Raw genomic sequence first — 23,261 nt, 5'->3', positions numbered from 1 at the left:
ACCTTGACGCGCCCTGAACCGAACATCACTCACTGACTTGTGTCTTTTCTAGTCAGGATTCCGTTGGTTTCTTCAGAAAGTTTGACTGAGCCTCAAGACAGATTCAGGCTTCAACCTTACGTTTCGCATCTATTTCCACATTCAAAGAAGCGCACGTACAGCGCGTCACCTTGCTCGCGCATAATCATGTCACCCAACATCTAAACTTGCTTCACCTGCCTACCTACGTAGCATTCATTACCTACCACAAAGAAAGTTGCGGCCTGGTCCAGTCCACCTCAAACCCGTGCGGCTCGAAGAAAACCGAATAGTGAACTTCACAGGATCGTACTTCCTTTTAGTTTCAATCGAGATCCTACTGCACCTGAGCGAGTCGAAGCAGCCAGCGAAGATCTGCCCATCATGGACGACTTTGACATTGAGATGGGAGATGTCGAGACGTTCCCTGCTACTACCTACGATGCAGACGACATCCTTCCAGTCGACGATGATATCCTATCCGCCGACGATGCACAGGTGCGCTTGTCGCGACGACACCCACCCATCCCCACAGATCGAGCGACCACTGACCGAGGCGTCGATCCTCTTGCTAGGAACCTGGAGAGGTAGACGAGTCGCCGAATGCGACTACCCAGGGGGCAGACGACAACACAGTGATCCCGAACAAGGTTCACCTGCGCGGGTTGGATACCATGTCCCCAGAGGATATCAAGTCGTACTTTAATCAACAGGCTGGTGGCATGCGATACGACCGCGTGGAATGGATCGATGACACGTCGGCAAACCTTCTCTTCAGCTCAGACTCGGCTGCGGCGGAAGCCCTGGTCTTTTTGTCTGCCATAGAAATCACAGACCCTACAGCACTGCCACCGCGTGAGCTGCTGTCTGCCAAACCGTACACCGCCAAGCCTGAAGTGGTATTGCAGGTGCGCTTCGCGGTTGCATCGGATCGCAAAGTGGCAGGTGCCGCGGCGCGAAGCCGGTTCTACCTCTTAAACCCAGAGTATGAACGACCGGAGCGCAATCAGCGCAGGGGCGGACATCGGGCAGGGAGTAGGTACCGCGATCGCGACGACTACGACCGGCGCTACTACCGTAGGAACGGCGGCGGCAGGCATGATGAGCGATACGAGTACGATGATGAGAATGCGGCGCCCTTCGATGTCAACCTGTACGACGACGACGAATCCTCTCTGGCAAAACGCAAGCCGAGGTCGAGACGATCACACTCACGGTCACGATCGAGGCCGCGCTCGGGCGGTTCGGGATCGGACGGCAGCAGGAAGCCTGACAACAGCGGCAAGGAGCTTTTCCCAGACCTCGGCAAAAAGAAGGAGCGGCGCACCGGTGTACGGAATCGTTCGGCCTCGCCCGCGCGTAGTGATCGCGATGGCGACGTCAGCATGGACAGCGAACGCACCAGGTCCTCGGCGGTCCGGAACCGGCACAAGGCTCACCAGATAAAGGAGCTATTCCCCAGCAAGCTTGCTTCAGGCGGCAAGGTGGCGCAGATGGACCAGGTCGATAAGGTCGACAACGTCAGCAAGCGCCTCAGCGGTATGTTGCGTCTTTTCAGCTACTAGCGCGATCACAAGCGTCGCATTGGCGAACAAATGAGACGACAAGCGTCGCTACTCAATAGAGCCGCCAAAGTGGACCTGATCTAAAACAAGCTGCTTTGGGGCTGGGGGTCAGAGATAGTGGCCTACACAAGAAGCAGCGTCCACGTCAAGCGAGACTGGCAACATAAGCCTTTGCACAACTGAGCGAATATGTATTTCTAACACGGAACAGATCGAATTACGACGCGAGCTCAACCAGCGACAAGCGCTACAACAGGGAGCGGCGATACGCTCAACATTCGCGGCATTACGAGATCACAGGGCGGCGACGCTGGCACGGGGATATCCATAAAAGGTCGGGCTACGGCTAAGGAGCTGTTTCCCGAGAAGTTGGGTAATGCCGGAAAGGAGCTTTTTGCAGACAAAATAGAAGGCCGGGGTCGTCCTAGAAGAAAGGCCGAGGACTCGTTTTATTAATGAGAATCACTAGGCCATGGTGTGAGTTGTGGCACCCAGCCGAATCCCTTCTTTGGAACTCCCGAGGACGTGCTAGAAAACTAACTGGCCTGTTCCAGACTTCCGTTGTTGCGCAGCGTCGTCCAAGGCAGTACACTGAGCGAGAGATCAGACTTAATCAAATTCTCTCAGCCTATGGGGCATATTTTACTCCATTTTATTGCCTGTTTCCTCCTATATTGATAGTTGAGACACTGGACGTGGGCTCGAACAGAAAACAAAGAGGCTCTCTCGCATTACATCTGACTCGATAATGATGCCCAGATGCGTTCGGCTAGTCTTCACCGGGATGTTGGGTAGATATGGGAAGACGGAAAATCACATGGGATATATCATTGCGGGAGCTGGATCTTGCAGGATCAACCATTTATATGCAAGGGAGAAGAACAAGTCAGGTATGACATGTTGGTCTTTACAGTGGCGCTTTCAAGAGTTAGAAGTAACGTTTTTGACTTATGACCAATACAAAGTGTCCACAAGAATAGATGGACCATTTTTTGATGAAGTTCGAAAAGGGATCTTCTCTTAATCTCCTTTTCTCCTTTGTAAGTTTCGTCGAAACATGACGCTTTGTTGATGAGAATCTCAAGGGGGCGCGTTACTTAATCTTTAATCGTGCGAGACGTTGCTATACTCAGGAAGTAAGTAAAGCTGCTCAGCCTCATAATTGCACTGTTCATGGCCCAGAGGTTATCCTGTCTTTGCTCACGTTACAGCCTGCCATGGCAACTCCCGGCTTGCCCTATCATGCTATCCCGAGGGCACGGTTTTAGAATGACTATCATGACTTTCTTCTCGGATTTCCCACCCCATTGCCCATAGTCGTCGCGGAACCACGTGTAAAAATTATGGCCCTGTCATTCATTGCTCGAGGTACCTATCTCAAGTAAGTCAAGGCACATAATGACGCACCTGTGCTCAGAGAGCTGCCTTTGGCAACGGAGTGGAGTCGCGGTGGTTCCCTCCTCAGCGTGTAGAATTCTTGTCTGGGAAGGAACGACTGGTACAATCATTGGCAACCGAGCAGGAACTGCACTGTATGGTGATTTTTAGCCACCACAGTTGGCTCCGAGGGCCTGAGATAAAACGTGTGCTTTCCACATCCCACTTGACTGCCGCTGATTGCAAAAGTGACCAGCCATCTATGGGAACCCCATCACACCTCATCGTCACCTGAGCTACTGAATGTAGTCATATCTGCTTCATCTGAGTTGTACACGGATAGTGCTGCGGCCTTCCATCGTCGGCGCAACCTCGCGAGGCTACCTTCCCACTTACTCCTATTCAAATTCATCGATCGACCTGCTCCCACCATGGACAAACACGCTGCTTTTGTAGGGCGCAGATCCAAACGAGCCCATTCATTCCCTTCCGAAGGCAAAGATGACGAGGTATCTGGTTCCCCTTCCCTAAACTCATCATATCGCCACGTCAGCCAACCAGTCCTCGCTGGTCCACCTGTCTGACCTCATTACAGCACAAGACGCGATCAAAGTCACCTCGAAAGCCCCATCGGCCGCTCGTGGCCTTCGCTGCCAAGGTGCTCCCTCTGACACCACTTGTTGACAAGCGAGACCGCTCATCGCCCAGTGGCGTCGAAGACCCCAGCAGTAGCCCAATCCTACTTCATCCCCCTATGATCCCACATGCGGAGTACGAGCACTTGGCCTTCGGCCCTCCACCTAAAACCCAGTCTTTTGACTCCACAGCCTCCCAGGCCTCATTTGATACCCAGACCAGCGAAATTCTCGACCCGTGGGACGCACCGGCCTACGACCCTCGCATCGGAACAGACCTCGATTCTTGGGACAACCCACAGCTGCATAAGATTCTTGACACACTTCAAGTCGCCATGATGAACCGTTGCCATGACGCACACGCCACCTTCCCGCGTGAGCTCAATGGTCTTGTCTCCCAGCTGATAGAGGCCTTTCCTGTCATGAATCGCAAGGTCTCCGTCGCCAACTGGAAAGTACATCAGGTTACGGCCGCCCGGGAACGAGATCTTGGAAAGTTTCGAGAACTTTCTCGCGAATGGATTGGTCGTGAACGGGACTACAAAGCAGAGATCAAAAGACTAGAAAAGCTGCTCGCCAAGGAGAGTAGCAAGGGAATGGAGGCTGTCTCACTGGCGAGAAGTCGCTCCGTTGTCAACCGCAGTGATACCATGCGTTTCGTACGGAGTCTAGATCAGGTGGAAGAAGAAGTTAGGACAAGTATTGATGGTGAGCATCACATTTGTCCAATTTCAACTAAACAACTGGAAATAACTAAGCGTGTGTGCTCCTGTAGATTTCGATGCGCGAGCAGAGAAGAGTGGTGAAGTACGGGACTCGGCTACTTTCAAGGAAAACCCTGCTTCAGAGCTATTATCCTTTGATCAACATGCGCCATTCCACTCTCTTAGGCTAGGTACATGCTTGCTCGCTTGTTCACCACTACAAACAATGAGCTGTTGAATATACTGTATCAGGCTAACCATTCTGCAATCCAGAACCACCACGAGTAGCATTCGACAATAACCATGACAGGGAGATCACAAAGAAAATGGAGCAAGCGAGAAATGACAAGAAGAACCGTGAAGTCATACTTCCGAATCATCCAGGGCGCCCTCAAGACAAGGGAGTGCGTCTGTTTTCGGCCCATCTCTGGCAGACCAGAAACCAGAGAAAAAGCGAGCGACAAAAGAGAATAGCGTCATTAAAGCGGCTCGATACATCCAAGCGACTACCAGCGCAGCCATCTAACACCGGTATCAATAGCACGGAGCGAGCTACTAAAGTCACGAACAAGGTTGAAGATGGTGGGTTTGGAGGAGACTCGGCCCAAGACACTTTCCAGAATCTGAGGACAAACTTGGCACCGCATGGGAACGAGACCCAAGGTAGCCTGGCTTGTGAGAACGGCGAACTTAACTACAGCGAGTGAGTCCCACCTGTTACTCATCCATTTCATAGAACATGATCAGGGCGCTGCCTAGCCTGCTTTGGCCACCGCCCTCTCGTAGCAGCCAACTTCGAAAGGCATGTTGGACATCTCGCTAACATAGATTTACCCCCCTCCCAAAGCACTTCGGACTTGGGACGGCGGTTTGGCCCCGTCGATTCGGCCTCTTCATCTAGTGGAGACTCGGACTTGGATGCCGGCGCCCAATGTAGTTCCGCCAACATGTACTCTGTGCTTCCTGGGCGCAGTGACACCGTCACCCAAGCAAACTACAACGCCAGAATCCACCCGGATTGCTCCTACCATCAAAGCTGGCGACCGCTTAGCCACATACTGCAGATAGACCAGATTTCCGGACAAAGGCGGTTCTCATTTGAACTAGGTGAAGACTCGATTGATCTCAGTCCCATACTGGCGCCGAACGAGTACACAGGCTATCCCTTTCCCAACATGAAGAGCAATGCTGACGCAGACACACCAACCGCCACATTCAATATGGCTCCCTCGTCGAAGTTGAATGCAGCTACTCTCTCACATGCTTCTGGTATTCTGGAAATGTCTTCACAAGAGCTTGGTAGAGTATGCGCCGATGAACTCACCGATTTTGAAAATCAAATGGGTGTCACCCCGATAACCGGGCTCTTTACACTTGCCCCAACCATCCATGTGCAGGACTCTGTCATCAGCTCGGAGCACCTCTCTGGTGCTGAGAGCTCTAACTGCAACTCGGCAGCCAGAAACACAAGCAATGATAACAAGACAGCTAGAACTCCACCCTGCATCAAAGGGCCTGGTGAATATTTGGTCACTCCCCAGGGCAAAAATCTCATCAACAGAGATGCCATAGCTGCAGCTGTTGCTGCCTCGTCTAAGGCTTCCTCAAGCAGTGGGAATTCCATTTCTGAAGTGCAGGCTACCAAGGCCAGTTACCGCCCTTCTACCTTCCGTAGTGACGTCTAACACGCAGGCAGCGACCGGTCAGGAAACCGGTCAGGGACCACCTTGCGCCCAAACAGTAGCGGTAGCTGCGGCGTGGAGAGCGGGTACCAGTTCGAGCTCGGTGTCTCTTTTGCTATCGTGTCGACCTTACCGGGGTTAGTTTACAGCATAACTCTAACGACACCAGGTCTGGACGCAAAGCATATTTCGTCTTGTTGAGCCGGCCAGGCGTCCTACCGATCTTGCTCATGGATGCCTCTTCTTCTTCAACAAATTGGAAAGAAGGTTTGACGATGCTTTGGCAACAGCGCCGACTTATTACCGAGCTACCCACTGCGCCAAGGGTTGTCCACTCTCTATTTGCGCCTATGCCTGTGGTCTCGTGGCCCACTTCCTAAATGACTGAAGACACGGATCGTGATTCCGGGAGCACCAGACTATTGCGGCGGCCAGGTAAGCTTTCAACTTGTGCCTAGCAGGATCACTTGAGTCCCCGCAAATTCCCACAAATGGGCTGCAGAAACACTTCATTCAAGCTCTTTACCGCCACAATCATGTCACGGGAGCCTCATCAAGTAGGAATAGAAAAAAAAACGTCAATACACTCAGCCCTGCGCAAGATTACACCATTCCAGGCACAGTTTTCCGTTGAAAAAACGGTACGTTGGTGGCTCTCATTCATCAGTTTTTGAAGTGCACTCGCCCACGTTAGAGTCGAAGGTTGAGCAGGAATAGAACTTAATCATCCTATCTTATTACTGTTTCCCAACTGCCTCTCTACTTGGATCTTTAGCAAGCTTCTTGAGGGAATAAGCGGGATGCAAGCCTTGCCTGGCTTTATCTAGGTTGGATGATGGAGGCAACTGGTGGCGAAGGATAACCTTAAATGGCTAAGTACCCTGATAAAGCCACGCCCTCGAGGTCAAAGCGGTTGACTTGTACCTTTTTCCAAAAGATACTTGGTGGGAAAAACGTATTCTAGCTGGTCAAGGCTTCTGGATGCGCTCGTGCGATTGGTGTCGCAATGTGTCAACTCTATAACGGTGGCCCGGGCGTGCGTGGTCAGCGAACTTGCCTTACACACCATTGTAAAAAACACAGTATGGGGGCGCCCACCGCTCATCAGGGTTGCAGAAAGTTCGAGGTCTAAGCACATTCGGGAGATGGCCGTTGTCAGTTAGGCAGACAAGGCAGGGCATTATCGTGTATTTGCCTTCGGCTACAACTCCCGTTTCCCTCCAAGCTCTCGTACGATAAAGCCCTGTTTGCTAAAGCTTCTTTTAAAGCTCCTGAAGAAAACGCCTTGCATGGCACTAGCAGGTGCCTATGATATGGCCGACTTGACGCCTGGTCGACTCCTCACCTTGGCCAGCGTTGAGTGAAGAAAGCAGGTTGAGGATCAGAATATCGTACGATGATCTGGCTCCACATGGATTTTTCAGAGGTGCCCAGATCGAAAGGAGTAACGAGCTGCGCCAGCTAGAAAAGGGAAGAGGCTAGGGGCTATTATGAAGCGCCAAAATACGCAACCAAGGCAACCTATACGGTCCTGTTCTAACCCAAGATGCACATGTGCTCTGAACTCTGAATTTCGCGCCAAGAGTGGCGAATCCGGATGGGTCCAGGGCACGCAGCCCTATAATCTGTCAGTTGGACGATCTGGTCTAGGGGAGCAATACCATCATAGATGGCATGACAGTACCTCACTTGCAAAGCCCCGTTCCAGTTGTCACCATCACCATTTCCCCCCGATGACGCCTCCCCGGTCCAGACACATTCGGCCAAAGTATAGACGGTCAAGAATAGCCACACAGACGGGATGGACCGTCCCGCCAACCCTATTGTATACGTCAGTTGGGATCAGGGATTGTGGAGACAAAAGGTTGTGGAGAAGAGTACTGGGGTGGGTTAAGATGGGTTGGGCAAATGTGGGCTCTGCGATTCGCTCACCAAGCCGCCAGCGAATGTAGGAGGGTGTAAAGGTATGGAGAGGGCAAGCTCAGTAAGCGACGGCGCGGTGGGAAGCTCCTTCCCCCCCCCTTTTTTTTTTTTTTTTTTTTTTTTTTTGCCGCGGCTCGCTCAACCTCTCGACAAACTGGAGTCGACAAAGGCAAGGCGGTGTACCTGTCATACGTCAGACTGAGAGTTCAACCCAACAATAGGGAGAGGCAGAAGGAGTGGGATGGCCGCTTGACTCCTTGCGATTCGCCTGTCAAGCGGTCAAAAGTCAAAAAAGGTATGCGTGTATGTGTGTGTTGTCGACAGGGGACCTGTAGTGCTTAGATGAACCCTTTTCCCCAACCTCCCTTCCCTTCCCCCCTTTCTCCTATTCCTCGGCACCCTCAAAATAGGAGTCTGCAGCTTGCTCCTCCGCTCGCGATTCGTCCATGAAGCGGTTAAAGTCAACCGAAATAGATACAGACGCAGGCGTACTGGGGTCATACATATACATGGTGAGGCGATTCATAGCACGCGATTCGCCCAAAAAGCGGCAAAACAAGAAGAAAAAAATACCCCACGATCTAGCCGCTTCTCATCTGTTTCTGGGGAGATGAGTCCTTCGTGGCGGCGTAAGCAAAGACGCATCTGTCCTTGCGATTAGTCCACGAAGCGGTGGAAGGCGACCGACTGCTTGTTCCTCGGTGTAGAATGCAGTCAGGGTGCAGATAACTTTTTTTCGGCTCCTTGGGACGAGCAACATCTAGCCTACTTGCGATTCGCTCAGCAGGCGGCTAGGTCTTTTGTAAGCCACGCGGGTGTGTTTTCCGAGGTTCAAATCTAGGCTTGCGATTCGTCTATCAAGCCGCCAAGGGCAAATAGAGAGCAAAAAAAAAAACAAAAGAAAAAAAAAACGCACACGCCCATCTCAACCCTAGGTTCATGAACAAGTTCGGACGGGATGCTGCATGATAAATCAGTCCTGGCTCGCGATTCGTTCCCCAGGGCGGTTGTGTGGTGACCAGCGCGGCACGCGACAAGCAGAAAGCTTAAGTAAGTGTAACAGAGGGAGAGGGGGAACAAATAACCAAACACGCGCAGTGCATACATGAACCTCGGGAAGTTGATGCATCAGGCGCGTTCCCCGTCGCGATTTGTCAATCAGGGCGGCTGAACGTTTGTTTTGAATGCAACAAGCTCAAGGCCGCAGCTGTCAGCTCATTCATTTGTCCCGAGGATGTTGGAGAAAAGTTGCAATTGCTGCCGTCTTCTTTCGCACCCCCTCTTTGCGATTCGTCCACCAAGCGGCTAAACAAAAGGCGGACCCCCGATGGGATTCCTCCCGACTTGCGATTCGCCCATCACGGCGCCAGTCCAGCCCTCCAGCCTCGGCCCGCCCTGCCGCATGGCCGAAGGGCTGGGGTTTGGTTGAGAGCTTTCTTCAGACCTGACTGGCGGGCAACGGTCCGTCGACTGGATGACGGGTGCTTTGCGCCCCTCCCCTCTTTTCCCCGTCCGGACAGGGGAGGGGGGTTTCTTCCATAATGATCCCGTCATAGGATGACGGAGGGGACGATAGGGAGGAAGAGAAAAGGCACACGGCTGTCTGTCCTGCACACACCATCTTTCAGGCACAAGCAGCAGGGGAAGGCAGCTGCAGCAGGGGAAGGCAGCTGCAGCATTAAGAAAAAGACAGCAACCACGCAGCCAGAGCATGTCGACAGGAAGCAGGAGGCAGGGAGCAGGAAGCAGCATGAACTGCATGCTTATAATCGTCAGTCAGCGTACCCTTGGTGTCGCCAAGGCTCGTTGTCCCCCCCCCCCCCCCCCCCCCCTACCGAGGACCGATGGAGCCGTCGGTCTGGTTCAGCCGTTTAATTTCTTCGGCACCTCGGTCCCTAAATAATGCTTTTTCCTCTCCTTTGTTTGAGCAAGCAAGCCAGGAGGACAGTTGCATGTAGATGGGATGGCAGATTGATTATAGTAGGGGTTATGTTGTGCGGTACCTTTATTTGGCTGGTGTTCCCCTCTCGTGTTTCCCGACAGCGGAATAAATGATGATGTTACGACGGTTAAGTACCCACCCGACAAAAAAGTCGTGCAGCATAAAGATTGATGTGTTAGATCCCAAACATCAACTCGATTGCCAAGAACGAATGGTGCTGGGCATACAGATGCGATTGGTTTTCGTAAAGGGGATTGCCAAGCCGGGTGGTTTTTTTCGAGAATATTAAAAGGACTAACGAAATGAAAGGGGGAGAAAAAGAATTCAATCTTTTTCGCGAAGCGCCTCTCAATTGAGCAGGTATATTAAAGGGAATTGAAAACCGAATACCCTATCCAGACTGTAGAACAAAACAAAAGTCGCTAGAATCCAAGGACAGATTGCCTAGCTAACTACCCGGGTCGATAGGTTCGTAGCTTGGTAGGTGCTACTCCCAGTCGTTAGACTGGCACAGCGGGAAAGAGAGAAGAAAAAAAAAAACCAAAAAAAAACCCCCAACCCCATGTCACAACGTCGCATGGTCGAATCAGATTGGACCCAGATCGCTGGGACGAACCCGTTCGTCCCCGCCTTCGGGAATCGGACTGCGGGACCTGACCCGGGAGAAGGGGAAAGTGGTCTGGTTGGGTACGGCGATCACCCGCATCGGAACGGCTTCCCAATCGGGAACTACACTCCGAAGGTGACCTGGCACAATTTAGCGGGAATACAAAGTGACACCATGATACAAGTACATGGGCTTTGTTTTTTTTTTTTGTTTTTTTTTCTGGTGTGACACTTGTCGCACGTAAGATCTGGGTACGTACCTATCTACTTTTACTTTCTCTTTACTCTAGTTTTGAGAGAATTAAACGCCGACAGTCAGGGAGAAACCAATGACGAACGAGCCTCGCAAAGCCTCTGTCGGATTCGTTTTACCCAAGACAAGAAGCTCCTAGGAATCCGGTTTCAGAAATCTTACTGCTTGTTTTCTTCTGCACAATGATCATGTTTCGCCTCCGACTTCAAGTAGAAAAGACGTCTAACGTACCCATAGGTAACGCAGCAATGGTCTTGCCGAGGATATATGTAAGTTGAAACCTACATGATGGCAAAACCAAAAATCGCAAAACTTCAGGCTGAACTGTACAGCGTGAAAAACGGCGACGACATGAGAGAAAAGAAGAAAAAAAGTACACACCCTCTGACGAACTTTGACCAGCTTATCGGCTCAAATCTGTCTGCCCCTTTCCAACGTTCAAGTCTTGGCAGGGTCGTTACTGCTGGGCCCAAGTTTGAGAGGACGATTTTTGATCAGATGAAAGATGATGAAGCTGGATCGCAGTTGCAACTGCGCACAGGTCGGCAACGTTCGGCATCCTTGGTAGCTGCTGGTGTGGTATTCAGCTTGACTCCTCAAATCCGAATACAAAGATGATGCAGTAGCCCCCTTGATGGACCGTTTGCCCCTCAATTTCGCTCGTCCCTCTGCATGGACCGGACGAAATTGAAGATGGCAACAGAAAATAAAACCTCGGCAATGTATGTACGCGTGTACTACGGAGGTGATTATGAGTTGCCCAGTCTCGTGTAGCCTGGGGGGGGGGGGGGGGGCAAACTTCCAGACGCTGAATCCGAATCGGTGGTTCGATCGTTGCGCAAAGCGGTTTTCTTCCCTTCTCACCTGCACGTCTGTGTTTTCTCGTTTTTTTGTTTTTTTTACGGACCGTTGATCGAATTCGTGTTTTCTCGTGTGCTTCTGAGCGCAACGTTACGCTTTTCTTGTTATCATGGCGCATCGCACCCTTTTTCTCGCCACCCAACGTTCCCATGAACCTAAGAAGAAATCCAGAATACCTGCAACAAAAACGGGGTGCTTTGTTGTCCTTTCTTTGCTGTTTCTTTTATTCTTATTTGGTTCTTGAAAAAAAGAAAACGCCGTTTTACCCGTTCGTGCAAGTTGCGACTGTTTGAGACGTCCTGCACTAGTGGTTTATCCCACCCCCATAGAAAAGTTGAGTAAAAAAGTAGGTACTGTAGAACAAAACGTTTGGAGAAAGTCGGGCTACTGCTGGGCAAGTCTCAGAAGGTTTGGTGAAACAGTGGTCAGCCCGTAAGGAAACGAACCTCACCGAGCCGGTGTGTGTTGGTGCCCGTTAAGACATGGTGATTGGGGAATGAAAGGCATGCATCATCCAATTGTCTGTTTTAGAACACAACTCGATGGCTTCGCGGGATGTTTGCGTGCTTCAGTAGCTACCTAGGTACCTATGTAAATAAGGTATGAGTGAGTAAAGGCTTTTCTCTACCTGAAATCAAGCTACTGCTTGCATCCTTTAGATGAACCGTGCCACATATTTCGCGACAGCAAAGCCAACGATTCCGCTTTGTCATTCTTTTTTTCTTTTTTTTTTTCTTTTTGCTGACTTTTTTTCTTAGCACAAGTGCCAAGATGAGGGAGGGTTTTCTCCGTCGTCATAGCTCCCTTTTTCGTGTTCGGCGATTCGAAAGAGACTTGGAGGGTTTAAAAAGATGCGCATTATTATGACGACGGTGGAAAGCCAGCGAGAAAAAAGATCTTCGTAGGTGAGGCCACTGGTTTGTGCTGCGGGGTTTCCCCTCCTAGAACCTGGCCGACAAGCTTGTTTGAACCGGTCCGACACCGGCCTATCAAAATTTGCCCTTGTTTTTGCCAGCCAAGCAAAGAGTTGTCAGCTAGGGTTTCTTTGAGCAAGAAACAAACAGAAGAGACAGAAGAAAAAAAGCCACCGACGGCTAGAACCATCCCATAGATTCAGAACGGAGGAAAGAGCTTAGGGGGTGTGTTGAAAGTGAGTTGAGCAACCGGAAACATCTCTACCATAAATCCCGGCTAGGTTGTCTTTCAAAAAGTCCATGTTAGCTAGGAAGGGTGGTATTGTTTAGTTGAACGGTGTGCGGAGAAAGAAAGAACCAAGGACCCAAAAAATCGCCCGAACTCTCCTCACCAACTCCAAGGTTAAACAGACAGACAGCTCAGCCACGTCTTCCCCCCTGAACTAGATGCATCCTTAAAGATAAGGTGCGGGAGCTGCCGAGTAGTGGTGGCTCAATTCCAACCTATCGAAAAAATAAGACGTAAGAGACTTGTTCAGACTCACTCTAAAAGGATGTTTGGAAACGCAATACAAACACACTAGGTTACTCGGACGGACATAGATGGTTTTTTTTTCCACGTAAGGAGCAGGCTATGTTTATTTCGTATCCGCAAATGTGAGATCCCAACGGAATTTACCGGTAGCCTCCTGTGGGCGTTTGGAAGACAGGAAGAACACAGAGAGAAAGTAGCAGAAGAAAGGTACACACAAGAAGAAAAGAAACGAAATAAAGCACCGAAACCACTACGATAGGTTCAATCGCAAGCAAACCATGCTGATAGCGTGGTAGACCCACAACGAACAACTACTAAAAAAGCCCTCATCATCGTATGGACAGGGCTCCCTTTACAAATGACTGTCTCTGTCTTAACCGGGAATACCTTGTTGGAAATCAATCGACATGAAGGTGAGATGGTAAGGTTAAGGTACCAATGCCAAAAGTGTCAGCCGAGGCAGTCAGCTGGTACTGGATACAAATCAATGTGCCCATCACAGGGCTTCGCGACGACTCCTCCTTTGGAAAGGAGGGCAGTCCGAGCAGTCACCCCCAAATCACGACAGGGATCAAACTACTTTGACTTACGGAGTACTTGGGTGGTGCATATCATCCTGAAATCGACAGCAAGGGTGTTGTTATTTTTATTATGACCGTAAACCGTAATGTCTCACTTAATAGAGCCGAATTGCCCGAGAGAGAGAGAGAGAGAGGGAAAAAAAAAAAAAAAAAAAGAGATATGAGAGAGAACAGTGACGCCATGAAAATGCATGTCTCACTTCCCTCGACAATGCAGATTGCCATGGACAATAGCGAGAAGAACAGGATGGGAAACCTCGAATGGGAAAGAGAGACAGGCTTTGACAGGGCAAGGCATCCCTTTCTCCAGCACCCCTGATCAAATCATTCAAAAACAGCAACCCAAGAAAAGAACTATGGACTAGGGTTCCCAGACTCTGGGGATTTTTTCTCCCCATCCATAACCTTGTTTGCTGGGGGGACGATCCGCCGTAAACGGGCTCCACAATCCGGCCGCGCTCCACCCTTGATTTACACCTTGGCCAAGACACGTCCCCCCTCTTGCTCCTACTACTTCGTACGATGGGTGCCTTTTTGGGTGCAAAGAACAAGCCCGCCCTGGGCAAAAAGAGAAGGCCCATAGTGTTGTAAACGCCGCCACACCAAAATTGACGAGAGGGGGAGAGAATATTAGCTCCCAGCCGCAGACTGGGGTGGTGTGGTCAAAGACGGAATTCATTGATGGGAATCTTTGCTCGACAGGGATTAACGAATGACAAATACCATGGAACTTTGCAATCCCGAGCATGGGATATCTTGTAAGTGTGTATTACCTTACCTACCAGTACTGCGTAGTTTGAGAGAGAAAGTGTGTGTGGGGCAGGCACTTTTTTTTTTTTTTTTTTTGCTCTTCTCAAGCCTCTACTTTCCGATGGATGTGCACCGAAGAAAAAAAAAAAAAAAAAAAAGCCAAGACAAACTTGCACCGGTCTGGCGACGTGCTTTTCATCACCTTGCAGAAAATCAAAACCTTACCAAAGAGCCTTTTTTTTCTATTCCTTGCCACCCATTTTTTTGACGGCTGGCAAGGGGGGACGCATGAGGAGGGGAAGAGCCCACCCCAGAACAAAAAATGATTGTAGCCCAAAAAATACGACCGACAGGCCCCCGGAACCCGTCCGGCACCCGACTACTACGTATGCCCGCCTACCTCCCCCAACCCAACCCAATCCACACCAAAATACGACCCGCTCACGGTTGTCCGTCTCCAGCTGTGTGATTGAGGAGAAGGTGACCTTTTCTGTAGTAGTAGTGTAGTAGTAGCAACTTCTCGGTGGAACAAGGGAGTTTACGCATAATGTGGTAGAGGATCAGATCAGCTGAGGAGCGTAATTACTTGAATCCCTAATTTTGGCAAGACACGCAATACACACCGACACATTAAGCACCATTTTTTCACTTGCACTGGAGGAGAGGAGAAAAAAAAAGGAACGAGAACATTATTGTAAAGAGTGACGAACCATGTGATTCTTACTGATCTCTTGGTTGCTTTGTGGTATTTGTTACTATTATACTATTTCGCAGAGCCGGGCCTCGCCGACGACTTTTGTAGGTAAAATATTAAAACTGCGCGCGTCCCTTTCCTTTGTTCTCCCCAACTTTTTGCCTGTTGTCCGGTTCGTCGCCTGTAGGGGTATATGTGCGAGAATGAAGAAATAAACAAAAAAGAAAACCCATCAACCCGACCCCGATACTCCTTGAAGGGGCCCCTTTGCTTTGTAAAAAGAAAAAAGGGGGAAAAGAGAAGCCGCCCCTACGCCGCCGTAATAAGATAAAAAAAATACAAAATACAAAATACAAAACGCTTTCCTATATCCAACTCCGCGCTGGAAGCCCATATGTGACGGTTGAATGAATGGATGAATAAGTGAATGTTATGGATAGAGGAATAGAAAAAGAAACCCTGAAAATGGAAACCGAGTCAAACCCGATGGGGGGACATGGCCAAACAATAAAGGAAAAAAAAGCGGCTGTAATGAAACATGCCGCACACGCGATCAAATGAATGATGCTGGTAGGTGACCCTCGTTGTAGAGTCAGATTATGACTACCGTTGTTGCCTTTGATGGCGTGTTGTTGAGTTCTGATTGCGGTTGGTGTCGAGTGCAAGAGATATTAATGATGAAGATATAAGTGACCATACTTTTTGTTGTTACATTGCAACTTTTTTTTTTGTTTTCCTTTCTTGGTTTCTTTTTTTTGTGGTAGTTTTTTTTGTTTTCGGATCGACTCGCGTGGACTTTTCAACTGCTGTGTCAAGACAATCAAAGATGAAATGCTTGAAATAAACAAACATTTAGTTCATGATGGAGGCGATCGAGATCTTGGCTGAAGCTTTGGCCTTGATGGCCTTCACGTTGGGGCGGTAGCTCTCGCTACTATCTTGCCACTGCTTGGAGATGGGTGACAGAGGGGGGAGCCCCTCGTGGTACGAGTTCCTCCGGCTCTCGTGGCTGATGATGGGCGAAGGTGCCAAGGAGTGGATGCTAGGCAGCCTGGCGGGTGACCTCGCCTCGTCGGTGCAGACCGACTCCACCTCGTGGGTCAAGCACGGAAGCGACTCGCGAGAAACCGGGCGTCCGTTGTTCGAAAAAGCCCAGCTCTGCTCGCCGGGGGACGAAGGGTTGTTGAACTGGTGGTTGCCACTGTATCTGTATCGGCGCTCATCTTGGTACTCTTGAAGCGTCTGGCCATAGCGGCGTTGATGGATCTGGGGGAATTCGTGCTCCTGAGGGTGACTGTAGCTCGAGGATCCAGGGAGAGGCATCTGACCGGCAATGTCCCGAGGGTCAACCCTAGGCACGTCGGGCATGCGGAAGCGCTGACCAGTACCGATTGATGCCATCTTTGCTGCTGCCTTGGCATCTTGCTCAGCTTTCCTCTGTGCCATCTGCTTCTTCTCGGCCATCTTCAGCTTGTTCTGGCGACCACACCACCAGTTCTTGACCGAGTTGTCGGTGCGGTTGTGAAGTGTTCTGGCGATATCGGCCCAGCGCCTGCCATTCAGGTTGACCAGCTCGATGATTTGGCGACCCTCCTCCTCGGTAATGGGCCTGTGATCGATTGACGGCTTGAGGTTCTGGTGGTACCTCTCACGGCACTGCTTTGGTGTCCTGGCGCCGCCCATGGCGTTTGAGATCTGAACCCACTCATAAGGTCCACCGCGGGCACGGATTGCCTCCTGGAGAGCCTTGTCCTCGGCTTCCGTCCAGGTGCCCTTCTTGGAAGGGGCTCGTGATGCGCTTTGTCTAGGCGAAGGCATGTTGAAATCCTGATGATAATGTGGGGGAGATAGTCTGTGTCTAAATGTTAGACCAGAATGCTCTTGTAGAAAAAAAAGTAGAATACAACTAAAAATAACAAGACACTTACGTGTGAATGTTGTCTGTAACAATTGGAGGCAGGTGTCCAAAGGTTTGGTGGCGTTGACCGAAAGTCGGAGGTGTTTGTAATGGAGCAATGATGGTAGGCACGACTCTGAACGATCTTGGAAGCGGCGAGGGAGCCTCTTTTATATGCCCACTTGACGAGCAAGAAATTGGCGAAATGGGTAGAGTCATTGAGACGTGCAGGATGTGTATGCCCGCAGTTATTATATATAAGTTTCTTGTGTCCTGCGTTGCTGCAGCTAAGGGCACAAAAAGCTTCTCAGGGAAGGTTGTTGTGTCAACGGGACCCGGGGTTGAGTTGAGTTAATGCAGAAGCGCAGTAGGCAACGACCTTCGGTGTATAAGTCGAGAGGCTGGCAGGCTCGACTCGAAAAGTTTATGTTGATTATGAATGTCCTTGAACTTGTTATTGTTACTGTAAATATTTCTGATGTCGGTAGTTATAGTTAAATATCGTCGTTCTTGAAGAAACACGGATTTTTAAAGTAGGAAGCAGTGGTGTACGTTAGGTAGCTCCGGGGACGGGAGACGTTTATATCTTTGACAGCCCCAAGGACAGGAGACGTCCAGTAAGGATTAAGGCTACGGGAGTAACAACTAGACTAGCGTTTTTTATTTTGCCTGTGCTGGTCAAAGGTTCGGAAAGCAGTGTGTGGGTTGCAGATGGGTGACGCGAGCGCCTGGGCCACAGGGGTGAGGAACAAGGGTAAAGAAACAGGGTATAGGACAAGGGGAGTGGACGAAAGAAAAGTAGGTACGTACCGCGGTACCTGGAGGACAAGGGTCGAGGCCCAGCTTGCAGGGGGGTGTGGTACGACACAAGGATCTTGAAGTACCTGGAGCTTTTTGTGGACATGCAGCGGGAGAAACAAGAATAATAATAATATTATTATCCTAAAAAAAAAAAAAAAAAAAAAAGAACTGAGACTAATTCAATAGCTTGTCAGTGCGCGACAGCTTTCTCGGATCGACTTGAAAAGGGGTGCAGGAAACCTCATGCAAGTTTACACTAGGCCTGAGTAGGGTAAGTAGGGTAGGGTTATAGAGGGAGTGCACCTTTGCTGGTTGGGCTTTGCCTACAGGGCCATAGGGGTAAATCTTGGGGGTCATTTTATGTATGCATCTCAGTTTGACTATCTGTAAAGACTGTACTTACCTCATCCTATCTATCACTACTGGATCTTTCCGATATCCTCTTCCTCGTGGTGGAAGCATGAATAGACTTTTGTGGCTGCTGTAATCAAGTGGATGTGTAGCTAGGTACCTTGTATCTTATGTTGTGTACCGGTAGGCTTCACAGGCCAATCAGTTGCCAGTCGGCAACTCATGAAGCAAAGACACCCAAAAAGCAGACTTGTATCTTGGCCAGTCATTTACTGTAGGTATGAAGCTGTAGTCATGCGATGATGGAGAAAAAAATGCTACAAACTCACGCACGTACCAACAGTTTCCTCTTTTCGGTTCAGAGATAGTTTCGACTAGTAGTGACACCTTTGGTAATTTTCCCCAACCGCACAATATACAAAGTGTTCTGGAGACGGGCGGGAGTCGGCTTTACCCAGGCGGTTTAGGTCTAGGCAAGACACTTTTCCAGGGCAGAGAGAGAGAGAGAGAGTGTGGCTTGAGCGGTAAGGCAGGTGGTTGTAGATACCTCTCTAGAACTAGATAGACTGGTGGTTAGGTCAAGTACTCTAGGCCCGCACAAGACTAAAAAGCGGCCAGGAACTTCATTTCCATAGCCCTGCTTATCTCCTGGACGCATTCCCTGGTAGGCAGAGCTACTCAGGGTAGAAAAGGTCGTTGAGGAGGGGGCGTCCACAGGTTCAACACGGACCGTTCACTGGCTTTTGGTTTGCATCATTCCATTGCCCCCAAGAAGCCACGCGCAAGCCAACAAACCGAGCTGCCGCCGAACGCTTGTCAAATACCACTAGGGCTTGTCTTGGGGTGTTGAGCTTCCCCGCTCGCTCGCTCACCCGTCTACCCGTCAGGTAGAGAAAGAAAAATAAGGGACGGTTTTGGAGCCATTGTCAGACACAAGCCATCAAGCCGAGACCAAGTAACGTGGGAGTGCATCCCGAACCAAACGATAGGAATATTCCGCTCCGTGGAAACTCCCTAGAAACGTGCTCCAAGCAGCATGACAATTGTAGAGTGCTTCTCGTGTTCAATATCAAGATTGTCGGTAAGAAAAAGACCGGGACCTCCCGCCGAGATGGGCTGCAGTCAGATTTGCCTCGTCGCTCCATCCATGCATCAATCCCATCTTTCCAAACCATGTTTCTGGATATGCAAGCTAGTTCATCCCATCTAGAGCCTCCGGGCATTCGTGTGCAACTCGGTTATGTTTATGACAGCTGAAGGTAAATAGCATTAAGCATAACGTAGCTAGATGACCGTAGGCCGCTGTCGAGTTCAAATGGGTGTCATCAAGGACATCCCTTGGTCGGCAAAGTGTTCCGTGACCTTCTTTAGGGGAAGCAAAAGAGTGCTATGTGTACTGACCCCGGTTCATCTGAGCAACCACGAGCCAGCAGACAAGGAGTCTCCCGTCTCTTATCAGAATTATTGAAGAGCCACCGGCGGCTTGGCGAAATTCCCCTGACAGCGTGGGTGTTTGCACATGAACTTCAATAGCATTGAGCACATAATTGCCCGACGGTAATTGCACTGCTCGTTCTTGGTAAGCCACGAGGATCCGCTCTTTGCTCTCTGTGCCGAATTTACGGTAATGGGGAATAATGCAATTCAAATCGCAGCAAGTGACTAGGAGGTTGATGCGCATGGAGGCCGAGTTAGTTGACTTGTGCTTTGGTTGTTTGGTTTTTTTTTTTTTTTTTTTTCATTCCAGTCGCATCTAAATCTCATTAGAAATGTTGTTGAGCTACAATTGACTTACCTAGGTGGGTGGTGCCTACTTGCTGACGGGCTCTTTTCCCTCAATTTTTCATTTTTTAATGGTCTTCTTAACTCCTTCCCTTCACAATTTTGTGAGCCGCCGGGGTTTATTTGCTGCCTTGTCCAAAATTGGAGCCAAGGAAACAAAGTAGGTACGGTGTAGGTACATGAATGTGCATTGGTGGTAGCTCTTTCTCGTTGTCTGGCAAAAATTCACACTTACTATGGAGCACGAGTAGACCCTGGTCGTTCTCATCAAGATCTACCCCTGCCATTGAACGCCTGAGCAAGATCTGGACTGGGATCCCATGCAGCAGATGCCCCGGCCCTGGTGTCTTTACCCCCCGTATGGGAATTGCAAAGTGTCGAAGTGAACATCTTACAACTGCTTGATTGGTCTGCAGCCTCGTCAGGGAAGCTTCGCCTCGGTCATCTCGAAATTGCTGGGTTTTATTCTATACAGGCATCCGGTTTATCTTGGATTTTAATACTGATAATTATTAAGTGAGGTATGTGATGCATTCAGGGCACACCGGTACTCTACATCTACGTCAACAACAGTTGAGCTACATCAGCTTGCCGACCGCTCGAGCCATGTATGTATCCACCTACCTGGCCGAGGTACAACTATTATCTTTCTTTTTCTGTTTTTTTTTTTTTTTTTTTTTTCTCCTGAGACGACGTTTGACAGCATTGCATCAATGATGACCAGAACCATAACCTATGCCTTCCTGCCTGCCCGCCCGTACGTACATTAAGCCGTTCTCTGCGTGGCGCGCATTGACAAACGGTTCCCAAGGGCGAATCGCATCGAAGATGGACTTGAGGGACTTCAAACCTAACGGGAGACTGGCGGAGAAGAAGAAATTCCTCCAAAGCAACGCAAGCATGCTACGTACCTTTTCCCATCGCAACGTAGCTCATTGAAGCGGCTATGCAAGAGCAATACTACCATTGACAGGGACGGCAGAAGGGTAGAGGGCAGGGTAAGGCAATCACGTAAAGCAAATCGCAATGTGGGGGCCCAGACCTAGCAGCCAAGGGTACTTCGGCACCGAGCAAACAAAAGCTGATGCCCAAAGTACCAAACAAACCTACTCTTGTGTTCTATCAGTGGAGCCCGACAGCGGCATATCCTCCACTGTTTGCTTGGCTCCTCGAGTGGGACCCACCCGAAAAGCTCCGCCAAGAGCAATGATTTGTCAATTGTCGCCAGGAACTCCAAAGGTCAGCCACGTTAAGCAGTTCGCCCCAAACACGTTGAGCAAGCCGTTTCGCCATGGTGCAAGTGAGCGGAAACTTGTCGATAGTTCGTTCATACCGCTTGCTGCCTTTCTTCCTAGTCACAAAGGAGGCAGACAAAGGGGTCGAGTCTGGATTCTCTCTTTGAACGAATCTGTCTGAGTTCGTGGCTGCCCACTGCTTGCCAAGCATACACATACCTCGAAGCCCATGACACACGAAATCCCACCTTATAGAGGATACGACAGTTCACTGCCGGGTAGCTAAGGTACCTTACCTTTCTAGCCATATCCGGACGTTTCTTCAAGTCAGGCGGAAGTTCTGTAGGTACGGTCGGAGTCATGCATCACCGTAATTAACTCTTAACTTTTGCTTCTATTCCAAGTTCGCTCACCCGACCCCAGTCCCCACACTCCACCGGCCCTCCCATGTCCCAAGATGGCTAGGCGACGATAGCTGGGCGTCGTGGTGTGGTTACACTAGCTGACGGGCTGTCCGTTGTGCTCATCCATTCTGTCGGGTCCGTTGGGCATGAACCCCAAGACCTCCAGAATACCCATGGTCGAAACAGGGTCTTGGGCACAGCCTGGCGATGGGGTGGTGCAAGATTCGCGTTCATTACCATTCTTGATCTCAAATGCTTGCCTCCGTGAATTGATGGATTAACGGGACCCTCACGATTGAGAATATTTGAGTGGCCGTGGACAGGAGATGTTAGAGACATGCCCAAAGACAGTGTTTAAGCTTGTCCTCCCAACAACGAACGAACCGGGCCCGAGAGGCTTCTGTTCTAGCCTTGACCGGCAACGGGATGGCTTCTGACTCTACCACTCGCTTGGGACTCCAGTCGGATGATTGCAGGCGTACCAGGGCGACGAGACATGACGGTGTTTGTGTACCCACGAGAAGCACCTTGCATCCGAGATGAGGGTTGCATTGCGAGAGTTGACGTGCTGTGTGTCGCGGCATTATCTGGATCATAGAAGATCCACGACAGGCATCGCAAGTAAGGTATGTATGTACAGTATGTACAGTATACTGCCTAGCATGTCTAAATACCGGCCAAGACTATACCATACTATTCTAGGAGCTCAGATCAGCCGGGTACCCAGGGTAAGTAAGGTAGGTACCGCAGGTAGGCGATGTTCGGTGGGTACAACAGTCAGGGGCTTCACAAACAACCCGGACAAACTACGCTGTACTGTATGTACTATTAAACTACCTGATTGCATATAGGTAGGAGTACTTTTGATCGGGCTGATGTGATGCAGGGAATCTCCAGCCTCACTGCAACGCTGAGAGGGGGGATGCCGTACCATCCAAATGACCCGGAGGACAGGACAATCCAATATAGAAACTTTGATAAAACCCAGATGGAAAGGAATGGTTCATTCCTTCAGCACGAATAAAGCTGGAGGACGCATCATCGATCAACGACGGCGGCCTGGACCCAGTGAGGGAATGGCCCAGTTTTCAAGCGGCTGGACCCTTGATCCCTGTCGCACTCCAACCCAGTGAAGGAAGGAGCGACCGGGAGTGTTTGTTTCCGTGCGGACTGATCGACAGGCAAGTGGGCCTCAATAGCAGCCCTGATATTCATCCATCTCTTGCCATCTGAGTGGTGCAAAGTGATGGGTGGTCGTCGTGATGGTTGCTGGGAGGTAATCAAGGCAAGATCCTGTATGGTACAGTTCGGACTGCTGTTGGAGAACAACTTTGAGGTGTGAAAAATCCCAAACGTCCATCCCAATCACCTAGATGGCCCCTGAACAGGCACGCGGCTTTTCATCAATTTGATTTGATTGATCATGGGCCGGCTTTACTTTGCTTCACTTCGCTTTATTTTACCTACAGTACTTACCACTGGACTGCCTGATTATCGCGTCAAAAAGGCCGAGTCCAGCTGAGGAGGAGAAAACACATCCATCGCAGCCGAATCCATTCTTCCATACCCACCCTGCCGCAGTCTTCCAAAATTGTTTCTCTCACCCCTGCTTCCGTCGGCAGGAGATTACCGACGGTCCATGCCTGGGGGGGAAGAGCTCAGTCCCGCCGTGGTACCACTTCCCAGCGGAAGCCCTGATGAGTGGAACCACAGTTAGGCGGTGGTTCAGTAATCAGCAAGCTCCTAGGCAT

At 50.1% G+C, this 23,261-nt stretch overlaps 8 protein-coding genes across 9 annotated transcripts; 5 read left to right on the top strand and 3 right to left on the bottom strand.

Annotated features, from left to right (window-relative positions):
- The first annotated feature begins 17 nt into the window (after positions 1–17).
- On the top strand, positions 18–2,563 carry MGG_06901 (uncharacterized protein). The gene is made up of 4 exons (XM_003709586.1): positions 18–516; positions 594–1,557; positions 1,795–2,060; positions 2,138–2,563. The coding sequence occupies exons 1-3, from the start codon at positions 403–405 to the stop codon at positions 2,037–2,039; spliced, it is 1,323 nt and encodes a 440-aa protein (XP_003709634.1). The 5' UTR covers positions 18–402; the 3' UTR covers positions 2,040–2,060; positions 2,138–2,563.
- Positions 2,564–3,391: 828 nt separating this feature from the next.
- On the top strand, positions 3,392–6,081 carry MGG_06900 (uncharacterized protein; the record flags this gene model as incomplete). The annotated part of the gene is made up of 5 exons (XM_003709585.1): positions 3,392–3,469; positions 3,556–4,303; positions 4,371–4,490; positions 4,573–5,002; positions 5,147–6,081. 5 exons carry the CDS (start codon positions 3,392–3,394, stop codon positions 5,982–5,984), a joined length of 2,214 nt encoding a protein of 737 aa, XP_003709633.1. The 3' UTR covers positions 5,985–6,081.
- Positions 6,015–6,213, bottom strand: MGG_16210 (uncharacterized protein; the record flags this gene model as incomplete). The annotated part of the gene is made up of 2 exons (XM_003709584.1): positions 6,015–6,096; positions 6,143–6,213. The coding sequence occupies 2 exons, from the start codon at positions 6,211–6,213 to the stop codon at positions 6,015–6,017; spliced, it is 153 nt and encodes a 50-aa protein (XP_003709632.1).
- Positions 6,214–6,949: 736 nt separating this feature from the next.
- Positions 6,950–8,409, bottom strand: MGG_16209 (uncharacterized protein; the record flags this gene model as incomplete). Its single annotated transcript, XM_003709583.1, has 4 exons — positions 6,950–6,998; positions 7,044–7,109; positions 7,534–7,801; positions 8,397–8,409. The coding sequence occupies 4 exons, from the start codon at positions 8,407–8,409 to the stop codon at positions 6,950–6,952; spliced, it is 396 nt and encodes a 131-aa protein (XP_003709631.1).
- Positions 8,410–10,693: 2,284 nt separating this feature from the next.
- MGG_16208 (uncharacterized protein) lies at positions 10,694–11,485 on the top strand. Its single transcript, XM_003709582.1, has 2 exons — positions 10,694–10,974; positions 11,108–11,485. The coding sequence occupies exons 1-2, from the start codon at positions 10,888–10,890 to the stop codon at positions 11,321–11,323; spliced, it is 303 nt and encodes a 100-aa protein (XP_003709630.1). The 5' UTR covers positions 10,694–10,887; the 3' UTR covers positions 11,324–11,485.
- A 3,555-nt stretch (positions 11,486–15,040) lies between these two features.
- Positions 15,041–17,544, bottom strand: MGG_06898 (MYB-1). The gene is made up of 2 exons (XM_003709581.1): positions 16,969–17,544; positions 15,041–16,892 (listed from the first exon to the last, which is right to left on the bottom strand). Exons 1-2 carry the CDS (start codon positions 17,154–17,156, stop codon positions 15,893–15,895), a joined length of 1,188 nt encoding a protein of 395 aa, XP_003709629.1. The 5' UTR covers positions 17,157–17,544; the 3' UTR covers positions 15,041–15,892.
- Positions 17,545–17,648: 104 nt separating this feature from the next.
- Positions 17,649–18,094, top strand: MGG_16207 (uncharacterized protein; the record flags this gene model as incomplete). The annotated part of the gene is made up of 2 exons (XM_003709580.1): positions 17,649–17,735; positions 17,925–18,094. The coding sequence occupies 2 exons, from the start codon at positions 17,649–17,651 to the stop codon at positions 18,006–18,008; spliced, it is 171 nt and encodes a 56-aa protein (XP_003709628.1). The 3' UTR covers positions 18,009–18,094.
- Positions 18,095–20,897: 2,803 nt separating this feature from the next.
- Positions 20,898–22,151, top strand: MGG_16206 (the record flags this gene model as incomplete). Of its 2 annotated transcripts, none has more annotated exons than XM_003709579.1 (2): positions 20,898–21,393; positions 21,511–22,151. In XM_003709579.1, one exon carries the CDS (start codon positions 20,898–20,900, stop codon positions 21,285–21,287), a length of 390 nt encoding a protein of 129 aa, XP_003709627.1. In that variant the 3' UTR covers positions 21,288–21,393; positions 21,511–22,151. The 2 variants fall into 2 exon arrangements, with proteins under 2 accessions (XP_003709627.1, XP_003709626.1); XM_003709578.1 differs by having other exon boundaries at positions 20,898–21,452; positions 21,530–21,793.
- Between the last annotated feature and the right edge of the window lie 1,110 nt (positions 22,152–23,261).

The sequence above is a fragment of the Pyricularia oryzae genome, chromosome 1 (genome assembly GCF_000002495.2).
Source record: "Pyricularia oryzae 70-15 chromosome 1, whole genome shotgun sequence".
Classification (NCBI taxonomy): domain Eukaryota; kingdom Fungi; phylum Ascomycota; class Sordariomycetes; order Magnaporthales; family Pyriculariaceae; genus Pyricularia; species Pyricularia oryzae.
This window is presented reverse-complemented; position numbering and strand designations above follow the sequence as displayed.